The 12,626-nt window shown below is 33.5% G+C and overlaps 1 protein-coding gene across 5 annotated transcripts in view; it reads left to right on the top strand.

Moving 5' to 3' along the window:
• The window catches only part of THOC2 (THO complex subunit 2), a 118,364-nt gene that overhangs the window by 80,856 nt on the left and 24,882 nt on the right, over nucleotides 1-12,626 (top strand). For all 5 annotated transcript variants that reach the window (XM_081277144.1, XM_081277141.1, XM_081277143.1 and 2 more), the window contains exons 16-22: nucleotides 1,422-1,506; nucleotides 2,118-2,211; nucleotides 2,623-2,703; nucleotides 4,159-4,255; nucleotides 5,852-5,969; nucleotides 7,781-7,960; nucleotides 9,265-9,429. In XM_081277144.1, coding sequence (XP_081133270.1) covers nucleotides 1,422-1,506; nucleotides 2,118-2,211; nucleotides 2,623-2,703; nucleotides 4,159-4,255; nucleotides 5,852-5,969; nucleotides 7,781-7,960; nucleotides 9,265-9,429 — 820 coding nt within the window. The remainder of the gene's footprint in view (nucleotides 1-1,421; nucleotides 1,507-2,117; nucleotides 2,212-2,622; nucleotides 2,704-4,158; nucleotides 4,256-5,851; nucleotides 5,970-7,780; nucleotides 7,961-9,264; nucleotides 9,430-12,626) is intronic.

Here is a 12,626-nt window from a genome sequence, read left to right as displayed (position 1 = left end):
ATTATGAGTTTGATATTGTTTGAACTTTTTACACTGAGAGTGGACAATATTAATTATTACTTGTAAATTTTCTTTTTTAAAAAAATTTACTTTTTAGTTTTTTTAGGTGGACACAATATATTTATTTTATTTTTATGGGGTGCTGAGGATCGAACCCAGTGCCTCATGCATGCCAGGCGAGTGCGCTACCACTTGAGCCACATCCCCAGCCCCTACTTATAGAATTTCACAAGGTTTGAATATTGCTTAAAACATGAACTTGCTGTAGGGCATTTAATAATTCATTTTACAAGTGCTTATTGATTATATTTTATGTGCCAGATACCATGGTAGCTTGAGGGTAAGGCATAATCAAGTAAATATTCATTTTAATTTCTGTTTATTTGCCCTCTTCTCCCCATAGTGGAGGCAGAAGGGAGTGGAATTAAAAGTAGGGAAGGGTTAGCCTTGGCAAATAGGTGGAGACAGGTGGTAGTAAGTTTGAAGCTGGAACAGAATATAGCCAAAGTTTAAAACTACTGTTCTCTTTTCTGGAAGCAGGAGCAAGAAACTGGGCAGTGGAAAATGGGAAAAGAAAATGGCCAATGATGAAATCATTTTAATTATTGGGTTTGTTTTGTCATAAGATTCTTGAGATGATTATGTCATTTGTTATTTTTAGAATGATCACAGTCCCTGATTTATATACCAAATTCACAATGTAAAATTCTTTTAAGGAAAAACTTCTTTCCTTTCACATATAATCGTTTTGTGAAAAGTCTCTCAAGTTTCTGAATTTATTGTGTAAAATTTTCATCAGAAGTATTTAAGTTTTGGTGTAATAATTGTTTTGAGCTGTAAAAATTTTATTGATATAAGTTTGCAGAATGTTGGTAAAAGACTTCCAAGCAGAAGAAGAAATAAAGAGGAAGGAAAGAAGTAGAATTTATTTTTTTTAATTGTTTAACTTGAATAGAAAAGCAGAGAACATTCATATCAAGGAGTATAACATTGACTATTACTTCTTTAGGGTCACTGAGCCAGATGGCATGAGGCATTTGATTGCATTATACCAAATTTGATATTTTAATCTCTAAGCTTATAAATGAGCACTTCTAAATCTAAAAATGATTATGACATTCTATAAAAAGAATTTTATATACTTACAGAGTACATTAAAAATTTTACTGCTTATTAGATTATTAGTATAAAATGGAAATGTGTATTTTATAAATGTTACACATTTGATATCCTCTGGGAGACACCCTAACCTAACTACTACAATAGAGTATATGATAAATGCAGTTGTTTACATGGATCCATATTGGATATTTGGGAAAGAACTATTGTCTAGTCCCCTAACCCCATGATATAACAAAGCTGTCAACATGATGGGTAATGTTACTTAAGATGATCCCTGCCACCTTTCTCTCCCCTTGTAGGCGTTTAACCAAGGAAAATGTGAAGCCTTCAGGAAGACAAATTGGGAAGTTGAGCCACAGCAATCCAACCATTTTGTTTGATTATGTATGTTTTAAGATTAATATTATTTTAAGGAATTTTTCTTTGGGTTGTCTTTAATACAGAAATTGAAATAGATATAATCTTAAAATTGTTTGGTAGTTTTAGGAAAAAAAATTAAGCAAATGAAACATTTGGTTGTACTAAGAAAACTTACTACACAGTGTAATACATTGACTTATTTTTGTAGTAATACACAATAGCACTACAAATATAAATACGCTGTTATCTTGTTTATCATATTTTCATTTCTAGAAGCATTATTTGTTGATTTTAGCTTTTAGAAGCATTTGAATAGCATTTCATTGTGATTCAGATATAACACTGTGACTTTCATTTCTTTGATTCAAAAACACATTTAACATGAGACTAGCCTCTCTTTTTTCAAAATCCATGTTTAGACTCCCTGGAATTATTTCTTAGTTGTAAAGTGTAGACTAAGAAAATATTCTCTAAGGCATTGATAGAATAATAAGTTTTGTATAAATGTAAAATGATAGGAAAACATTTTAATTATAAGCATTGTTTGTACTGGAAAATTGTAGCTATCACTTAGTTGGCATAGTAGTTCTCTTTTGTTTAGTTAATGACATCTGTTTTTTGTTGCTATCTTCCAGATCTTGTCACAAATACAGAAATATGATAATTTAATAACGCCTGTAGTTGATTCATTGAAATACCTCACGTCACTGAATTATGATGTCTTGGCCTGTATCCTTTCAAGTGAAGGAATACATAGATTTCCCATTAATGGTGAATGATTTATTTTCATTCTAATTTCTTTTAGTAACCAAATGAGGTTAATTCAGGTGGATTATCTGAAGTTTGGCCCACCAAGATTGTGAGCTGGAGAATGAGTGTCTGTACACTTGTGTGAGTGCCTTTGTGTTATATAAAGGCATTAGGTTTATCAAACATCTTGATATAGGTGGAGTCTATCTTGTTTGTTGAAAGGTAGAAAAGAGACTAAAGAAGAAAAGTTGGTATTACAATGAATATTTGTCAATAATTTGTAATTATTTGAAGCAAACAGTTTTATTTTCTCTCAAGATGCATTTTTTGTTTGTTGTAAGGGTCTTTGTTCGAGATGTAGTTAAATATTTTTTTCTTAATGTATGAAAGATTGTATCATTGAAGCTTTGGCTAATCCAGAAAAGGAGAGAATGAAACATGATGACACAACCATCTCGAGCTGGCTTCAGAGTAAGTAATTTTATTTTTTCAAAGATGAGATTACTGTTGGTGATAACTGCTATGTTTTGTATTGTTGCCTATGCTTAAACTTTTTAAAAATCTATTTATTTGTGGTTTTTAGATATACATGACAATAGGGTGTATTTTGACATACTATACATACATGGGGTGCAACCTATTACAATTTTGATCTCATTCTTTTGGTTGAACATGATGTGTAGTTATACTGGTTATGTATTCATATATGAACATAGGAAAGTTACGCCCAATTCATTCTACTATCTTTCCTATTCCCCCAACTTCCCTTCATTACTCTTTGTCTGATCCAATGAACTTCTATACAAGAATATATTTGTCGAGGGCTCTTAAGAATAACAAGGCACTTAGATGTGTACACAGTGTCCAAGTCCTTTGCTATATAATACTTATTGATTTTCCAAACTTGAGACCATTATTGACTATGGTAGAGTTTGGGGAAGCATTCTTAAGTTATAGGTAGGTATAATATCTTCATTTTACATTTATGTGTTGCTGAGGATTGAACCCAGTGCCTCATGCATGCTAGCACTTTACCACTGAGCCACAACCCCAGCCCCTAAATTACTGTTATTTTAAAGGAGTTGATCTTACAGAGAACTGGTCACACTCCTTCTCAGTTCTCTTTCTTTCAACCTGATGTGTCTGATATCTGAATTGTGCACTGGTTCCCTATTATCCTATAACATCTAAAATATTTAATAAGTCATACAAGTTGTTCTTATGGAATCAGGTTACTGTTTTAGCCTCATGTTTTTACCCTTCCCAATATTCTAGGCTCCATTAATCTGAACTTCTTGCACTTTGCTGGAACCTTTTGCACTATTTGTTAAAACTGGTCTTTTGTCTTCATTTTGGTCTGCAATACTTTACCTCTTTCCTTGGTGCTTCACAACTAGTAGCATGTTTCTAGACAAAAAAAAATTTTTTTTTTGACTCAAACTTTCGAGAGGGGTATTTTATCATTTAAGTTTACTCTGTGATCTGCAAGATTTTTGTTGTGTCCTCATTAATCAGGTGGCATAGGTTTGAATCACTACTTTGTACTGTGTGACCAGGAGCAAATTACATGACATATATTGGCCTCATCAGTACATTTATACCAATCTAAGATAATTGTTGCAAGCATTAAATGAGATAGTCTATGTAAAGTGTTCGATACGCTGTTTTACACACACACACACACACACACACACACACTCTCACACTTTCAATAAATGTTAGCTATCACTATTCATTTGTATTCTGTTGCCTGTGCTTTAAAAACTTTTAAAAATTTATTTATAGTTTTTAGATATACAAGTGGCATCAGCAATATAATCATTCTTACCTCATTTTTTCTTGAAAATCGAATTAGTTGAAGAAATGACAATATGCATTTTGTTTTATGAAATGTTTATTCTTTTTTTTTTAAAAAAAATTATATAGGTCTGGCTAGTTTCTGTGGTGCGGTTTTTCGTAAATATCCAATTGATCTTGCTGGTCTCCTTCAGTATGTGGCCAATCAACTCAAAGCAGGCAAAAGGTAATCATAACATATGTAAATGAAATTCAATAATTAGAGTGCACCTGTGGTTTTGGAAAGACTACTGTTGATTATAGGCATCTGTCCTGAAAGACTACTTGTTGATTATAGGCTCAAGTAGAACAGTTGCTCACTTATTTATATGGAATTTTTAATGAAGAGAAATTATAATTTAATACAAAGAGAGACACCCCTTTTCAGAAATAAATGTAGTATTTGCCTATAAATGTAGCTCACTAAAAAGATACATTTACCTATTTTGACTGCCTGTTAGGCTTTTGAGTAAATAGTTAACATGGTATATTGTATATCTTCTCATGACAAAGCATATTGTGCTTCTGGGCAGTAATTTACCACATTGAGCATCTGGTAGGAACATGTTTATTTTAAAGGAGTGTATAGTATCTTTAAAGTATAATTATTTTAAAAATTTGAACTTAAGATGTACATAAGGCTTATATAACTTTTGAACAGTGTTCTCTTTATAAGTACCAAAATTTATTTAATTCTGGTCCAATATTAGTACTTATAGTGAATTAGTATATATATTAAGCATCATCAGCAATAAATTGGCTAGTATCACAGAAATTGAAATTTTTTTCCTAAAGCTTTTTTTTTTTAAATTATTTTTTTAGTTGTACTTGGACACAATACCTTTATTTTTATGTGGTGCTGAGGATTGAACCCAGGGCCTTGCACATGCGAGGCAAGTGTCCTACCACTGAGCCACAACTCTAGCCCCTCCTAAAGCTTTTTGATAGCTTTTAGTTTGTTTGCTTTCTATCTGTTGTTTTAAAGAAGTATTAAAGTGATTCTTGACTGATTTCTTATTTTGACTTTGTGAAAACATTTTAGAATGTGTAGACCCAGGATTTTGTCAACAGATCATTTATCAGCTATTCCTATACATTTTACTGTCTGTAGGCTAGAAGAACAAACATCTTTTAATCTATACTCAGTTTTCTGTACTGTGAATATATTTTTGTGATCATCTGATTAAAACACAGTTTAAAGAAAAATTATTTCATTGGTACTTGTATACTAATTTGCACGATAACTCTCTTTTGAAATTGGGTCCACTTACGAAGATGAAATATGAATAGTAGATTAAGTATTAGAGTTACAGAACTTGATAACTATGCTGTGGTTATATAAAAGAATTGCTCTGCTTTTAAAAAATGTGTTCTTAGGAATTTTAGGGAATAAAAGGCCATGATTTAAATAATTCATCTCAAATTGTTCAAAAATCCTGTGCGTGCATAGAACGGGAAGGAGAGAAAAAATGCAAAAGATAAAAGCAAACAGGAGTAAAAGTGGTAAAAGTAGATGAAATTGGGGTATAGGGTCTGAGTGTGCTTTATACTCTTTTAATTATTTGTATCCTATGTGTAAGTTTGAAGTTATTTCCAAGTAAAAAATTAAACATAAACATGCATAAAATATTTTTTCAGAATAGTTCTTTAAAAACCGTGTTAACCTCTCCTCCATGTGTATGTACAAATAATTGGGGCATTCTCAGTATATTAATTATAGTGTAGTGTGGCTTTCATATTGGATGTTTTAACTATCGAATATTTGTTTTTACTTTTGGAATAGTTTTGACCTGCTTATATTAAAAGAAGTGGTACAAAAAATGGCAGGAATAGAAATTACAGAGGAAATGACAATGGAGCAACTAGAAGCCATGACTGGTGGGGAGCAGCTAAAAGCTGAGGTAAGAGTTGCTATTTTTGTTTACTGACTTAAAATTTAGAATGTACACTGATCAAACCTAATCTTTGGTTTTGTATTTCAAGGTTTCAATTAATCCATAGTCAATCATGGTTCAAAAATATGAAATAGAAAAATCCAGATATAATTATTATGTATAATATATATGTAATATAATACGTAATGATTATAAGTCTTTTTTTTTTTTTGACCGGAGGGCTTCTTTTTTTTTTTTTCCCCGGCCCAGATGAGGGCTCCAGCCCACTCACCAGATACACTTCAAATGTAAATACAAGCTTCCAGAACAAATGCTACAACACAAAACAGATACATATCGATTATAAGTCTTAATTTGAACTCCATTCTGAGTAGCATGATGAAGAATGAAGTCATGCCTCTCACTTATTCTCACCTGGGATGTGAATCATCCCTTTGTCCAGCATATATATGTTGTATATGCTAACAGCCCATTAGCCACTTAGTAGCCATCTCAAGTTATCAGATTGATGATATAAATAGGTGTCTTCATTATCAGATTGATCATCGTAGTACTTGAATTCAAGTAACACTTCACTTAAATAGGCTCATGCTACATCATAATGCCTGTGTCCTTCATGTCATCACATAGACATTTTATCATCTTGCATCATAAGAAAGGAAAGTACAGTACAATAAAATATTTTGAGGCAGGGAGAGAACATCCACACATAATGTCACATAATTTTTATTGTGATATATTCTTATAATTCTTTATCAGTTACTATTAATATTTTACAGTGCCTAATTTATATATTAAACTTTATCATATATGTATGCCTGTATAGAAAAAAATGCTGTATGTTTATAGTTTGATGCTATCTGTGGTTTCAAAAATATACAATGAATTTTGGAATATATATAAGGTATATATATATTATAAGGTAGCACTACTATGTTCATGGTCATAGTCAAAAATTTAAACAGTAGCTCCATGCAGTGGTGCACATCTGTAATCCCAGTGGCTCAGGAGGCTGAGGCAGGAGAATTGTGAATTCAAAGCTAGCCTCAGCCAAAGTGAGACACTAAACAACTCAGTAAGACCCTGTCTCTAAGTAAAATACAAAATAGGGTTGTTGAGAACGTGGCTCAGTGGTTGAGTGTCCCTGAGTTCAATCCCCTGTACCAAAAAAAAAGGAGGGAATGTTCCAGGTGTGATGGTATACAACCGTAACTCCAGCAGCTCAGGAGGCTGAGGCAGGAGGATTGTGAGTTCAAAGCCAGCTCAGCCATTTAATGAGGCCCTAAGCAACCCTGTCTCTGAGTTTGATCCCAGGTATGAAGCCCCCCAAATTCAAACAATACATAAGTATATAAAGCCAATGTCAAAGCCATATGTGTCCCCTTTCAGCAACCATACTACCTCCCTTTTAAAAAATTGAGATATATTAGTTATAGTAATCTTTTTAAAAAACAATATAAAAGACAGTATTACATGTGTACTAAAAAGAAGTTCTAGATCTTCAGTGCTCAGTGATATCCTCAGTGATATGCATAGTAACTATTGAACCTTTTCCACATTGAATAAAAATTGACAAGGGACTGCAAAGTGAAAAAATGGAAAATATGCAGAAGTTTAAATACAATTAACAGTTATCTTTAATTCAGTTGATCAATAATGGTGTCATTAGAATAAATTTGTGAAAAAAGGAAGGAATATCAAATGTAGGAATATTTTATTTTCAAAATTATGACTTAGCTTTCTTCTATGTCTTTATCAAGTCAGAGGGTATGGGCTATGTGCATTGTATGCCAGTAAATTTATTTTCTCTTACGCAGGGTGGTTATTTTGGCCAGATTAGAAACACTAAAAAATCCTCTCAGAGATTAAAGGATGCATTATTGGACCATGATCTTGCTCTTCCTCTCTGTTTGCTTATGGCTCAGCAGAGGAATGGGGTAATCTTTCAGGAAGGCGGAGAGAAACATTTGAAACTTGTGGGAAAGCTCTATGACCAGGTAAGTTAAAGTGACTTTTGTATTGATGTAGATTTTTAAATCCTGATAAAGGGAAATAGAGAACATGACATAATTTGGAAAATTTCAATTTTGCATGTCATGTGAGTGGGAAAGAGTGGTAATGTTCAAATGGACATTCTGAAATTAGGGCCTCTATTTCTGTACCGTTTTTGGTATTTAAGAGATGGCTGTAGGAGATGTTATAGTATGTATAATGTTTTTAGTTAAATATCCTATTATTAAATTCCTGCAGTTTCAAGTTGTTTCTTTTCCTATCTTTATTTATCTCTGGAAATCTGGAATTCAATCACAACATAGTAGATGCCATCTCATTTTTTCTTTGCAATATGGTTGGTGATAGTTAAACACATTTAGTGTGCTAATTGTAGGTTTTAGTGCTTAATATTTATGTATACTATAAAGTTTTCATCTTTTAATAGCAAAGGAATTGGATTTGATTTGCCTGTGCATATTATTTTATGTAATTTTAGGTAAATATATTCTATTTAAAATGCCAAATAATAGCTTGGAACTTAAGAGACTTAATTGACTATTAAAGCCTTAGATTAATCAACCTATTAGGGCATTGGCATCTTCTTTGTAATATGATTTTGTGATTGTGTTTGTAGGTAGTCTTTAGATGTAAAATTTGTAGTTTTTTGACAATAGTAAAATATTTATTTGGCCAATATATATGTGAAAGCATCAGATTTAAGTTTTTAAAATTTTTAATTGACATATAAGAATTATGTATTTATGGGGTGTAGTGTGATAATCAGCTATATACAGTGTGTAATGACTAAATTAGCAATTAGCGTTTCCATCTCCTTAAACATTTATCATTGCTTTGTGTTGGAAACCTTGTAACTCCCCGTTTCTAGTTCTTTGTAAAATATATTGTTGTAAGCTATAATTTGCCTATTGTGTACTATTCAACACTAGATCTTATTCATTCTATGTAACTATAGTTTGGTACCTGTGATCCAGCCTCAACATATCACTCCTCCTCTGTCCTCATCCTTCTTTGTCTTTAGTGACCATTCTGCTTGCTGCTCCTATGAAATCAACTTTTTTAGCTTCTACATATGAGTGGGAACATGTGGTAATTGTCTTTCTGTGCCTGGCTTATGCCATTTAACATAATGTCCTTCAGTTCCAACCATGTTCCCACAATTAAAATTTGAATTCTTAATTGTTGATCAAAATGTTATTAAAATGACATATCTTAATCATTTTTGAAAATGTTTATGATGGTTTTATAGAATGTAACATTCTGTGTTTTTTGTCTCATTTTAAAAATTTAGTGTCATGATACCCTGGTACAATTTGGTGGGTTTTTAGCATCAAATCTAAGCACAGAAGATTATATAAAGCGAGTGCCTTCAATTGATGTGCTCTGTAATGAATTCCATACACCCCATGATGCAGCATTTTTTCTGTCTAGGCCAATGTATGCGCATCATATTTCGGTAAGTACAGGTATCTTTGTTACCATTCAAGAATGATTCAAAATTCTTTCTTAAGTGTTTGAGTTTTAAATGTATTTTAGTTTAATATAGATTAGGTCTCTTTAGAGTTATTATCTTTTGTTAATATTCATTTCCAAATGGTGTACAAGTGTATCCTTTTTTTAATAGCTTATTTTTATTAGCACATTATAGTTATATATAGTAATCAGATTCATCCTGACAAAATCATTCATGCATGGAATTTGATTTCAGTTCATGATCTCCCCATTTTCCTTTCCGCCCTCCCTCCCCTCTCCCATTCTCCTTCCTCTATTTATATAAGTGAAAATACATCCTTTAACAATGAGTCTGTTGGGTGTAGTGGTGCATGCCTGTAATACCAGTGACTCAGGAGGCTGAGGCAGTAGGATTGCAAATTCAAGGACAGCCTTAGCAATTTCATGAGACCTTGTCTCAAAGTACAAAAAAAATAAAAAATAAAAATAAAAAAGACTTGGAATGCAGCTCAGTGGAAAAACACCCCTGTGTTCAATCCCCAGTTACCTCCCTACCCCCCAAAAGTCATTTTATTGTTACTGCTCCAACAGTTGTCCTGGTTGATGTCTTATGGACACTTGCAAACTAGTTTTCAAACCCAGATGAGAATTACCAGAGAAGCATCTTAAAAACTCAGCATCCTCAGGCCCAAAATTCTAATTCAGTAAATTGAAAAGTGCTTGGGAATTTGTGCGTGTGTTGTGTGTGTGTGATTTTTTTTTTTTTTTTGGTTTTGGTTGTTATTGTGTGTGTGTGTGTGTTTATGATGCTTGTGAATATGAGTATGTCTCTTGAGTAGCATTCCTAATGGCTACAGAGAAACCTGTTTTTTTTTTTTTTCAGAATATTCCTGTCAGATGACTATTACCCATAATGCTTAGAAAGGAAGAAGAATTAACAACCAATGCCTAAAAATTATTGCCTTTTCTTTTGTTTAGCTTCTAGGAAAGGTGTATTTATGGTTATTTTCTTCTCTCCATTTAAATTAAACCATTAAAAAACCTGCTCAAAATAAGCCAAAGCCCACCCAGCATGGTGGTACAGGCCTGTAATCCCAGTGGTGTGGGGGCTGAGACAGGCGGATCTCGAGTTCAGAGCCAGCCTCAGCAAAAGTGAGGCTCTAAGCAAGTCAGACCCTGACTCTAAATAAAATACGTAAAAGGGCTGGGGATGTGGCTCAGGGGTTGAGTACCGCTGAGTTTTTAATCCCTGGCAACACCCCACAATACACACCAAAAAAATAAGCTGAAAACTTCCCAAGCATGGCATCCCAGTAGTGACTATATTGGAATTCCAGTGAAGATATGGGGCAGAGTAGATAGCCCTTCCTCAACTGTCACCTGTACTGGTCCCTGCAAAGCATGACCTCTAATGGGAACCTACTTTTCATTCCCCCCTTAGGGCCTTGTCAATTTATGGAACCCCCAGCATATCCTTCATTTTTTCTGTAGACATGGATTTTGGCCTTTTTGTTTATTTGTTGTTTTAAAATCTGTACTATATAGAAATTTCAGTTAAGATTTTGGGGAAGATCTTGTTCCTTTCTCTTAAACTAAGATTCCTTCTTTTTTTTTTTTTTTTCCAGTAGGGACACAGAGCTGTGTAGTAGAGGTATGCAAAAAAGGTGCTGAGAAATGTGAGGTTCAACTGATCGTGTAATTGACCATTCACTGTTAGTGTTTATGTATCAACTGCTGCAGTTTTTTGCTTCCCTCTAATAACTAACTAAATGTTCCTGGATTGAATTACCACTTTATTAGCATCATGCAATACTTTCTGTCCTATACACTCTAGTGAGAAAACTAGGATCAGGGAGTAGGGTTAGGCCTCTTCTTCCCCTTTAGAATCTCTCAATCCGAAGAATTATATGCTGTCTTTCTGTAGTTATGTCTTAAATTGTTGCTCTACCTCACAGTAGATGTGTCTCAGCTATAGAAACAAGGGATCTGATTTCTTGAAGATCTGAGATGGGAGAATTGCTTAATCTCAGAAATTCTGACTTGTCCTGTCTTGTACTGAGAAGTGAACACACTAATTGGTGATAATGAACCTTGGCAAACAGGAACACCTGGTTGTCTGAATTTTTCCTGGTCAGAAAATGGAGCAGGTCATTCATACCAGTAACTACTTACCTATTTACTGGCCCATGTAAAATATTGTTTTTGTGTTTTTTAAGAGACAGAAAATCAAAGAAGTGGAATTTCCTTCTCAGGGCTAAGGAAAAAAACAAGAGTATATGAAGTTGGTTATATAGTCCATGCAGAGAGAACTTCTTTTTCATGCCCCTCTCTGAAAAGGGAGTTCCTCAGCAACATAGGTTGCACTGGGTGGTCATCCATACTGCCCTGGGGATCCTTACTTTTGTATTTTAGGTGAACTCCTTCTTTTGAAGGGCCTTTCATGAAAGAAGGAAAGCACATGAATATTAGAGGACTGTTGGGTTCCTTCCATAAATTGGTGATTACAAGTCTCTCTTGGGAATAATTCAACCAAACACTGCTCAGATTTTTAGGCCAATAAGAAAAGAACTTTTTGAACAGTAGTCAGAAGTACAGTATAATGATTTGTTACCAGTTCTGTTCCATACATCTTGTTTCCCAGGTGACTTATGATGTAAAAAACTGTTTGATTCTTCTTTCTACTGAAGATATGAGCTTCAAGTGCTAGTTAGTTTAACTAGACCAAGAAATAGTCATCCTAGGTAAATATGAAATACCACTGACTTTTCTGATCCAGCTTATTTTTCTAACTAGATAGGGATTAGGAGGAGGCCTAGCCATAGAAGTCACAGGTTCAGAAACAAAGGACTGGGGAGACTGGAGTTATCAAATAGCCCTCTCATACCTGTAGCATACTTTTTACTTTTAATTGTTGAAACATCTTGAGACACAGGTTTGAAGGAAAAGCTTTGCCCCAGTGCATGTTCTAAGTCTTTCTCAAATTAGTTAGCTGTGTTATCTAATGCATGTAGTTTCAGCACTGTTTTATCATGTTTTGTTAGACCTTAGCAGATGTCATCTGCTCACCTAGATTCATATTAGTTACCTTCAATAAGATCTACTTTATAAATTTAAAAACCCTGTGTTCCCCGGTTGCTATTCTCTCAGGTCTCTGATGTAATTGAGACTTACACTCATAACTAGTTTTCTTTGTAGCTTTGT

The sequence above is a fragment of the Spermophilus citellus genome (assembly GCF_964194105.1).
Source record: "Spermophilus citellus genome assembly, chromosome: X".
In the NCBI taxonomy this organism is placed as follows: Eukaryota; Metazoa; Chordata; class Mammalia; order Rodentia; family Sciuridae; genus Spermophilus; species Spermophilus citellus.
Note: the sequence above shows the minus strand (reverse complement) of the source record. Positions and strands in the feature narration are given on the sequence as shown.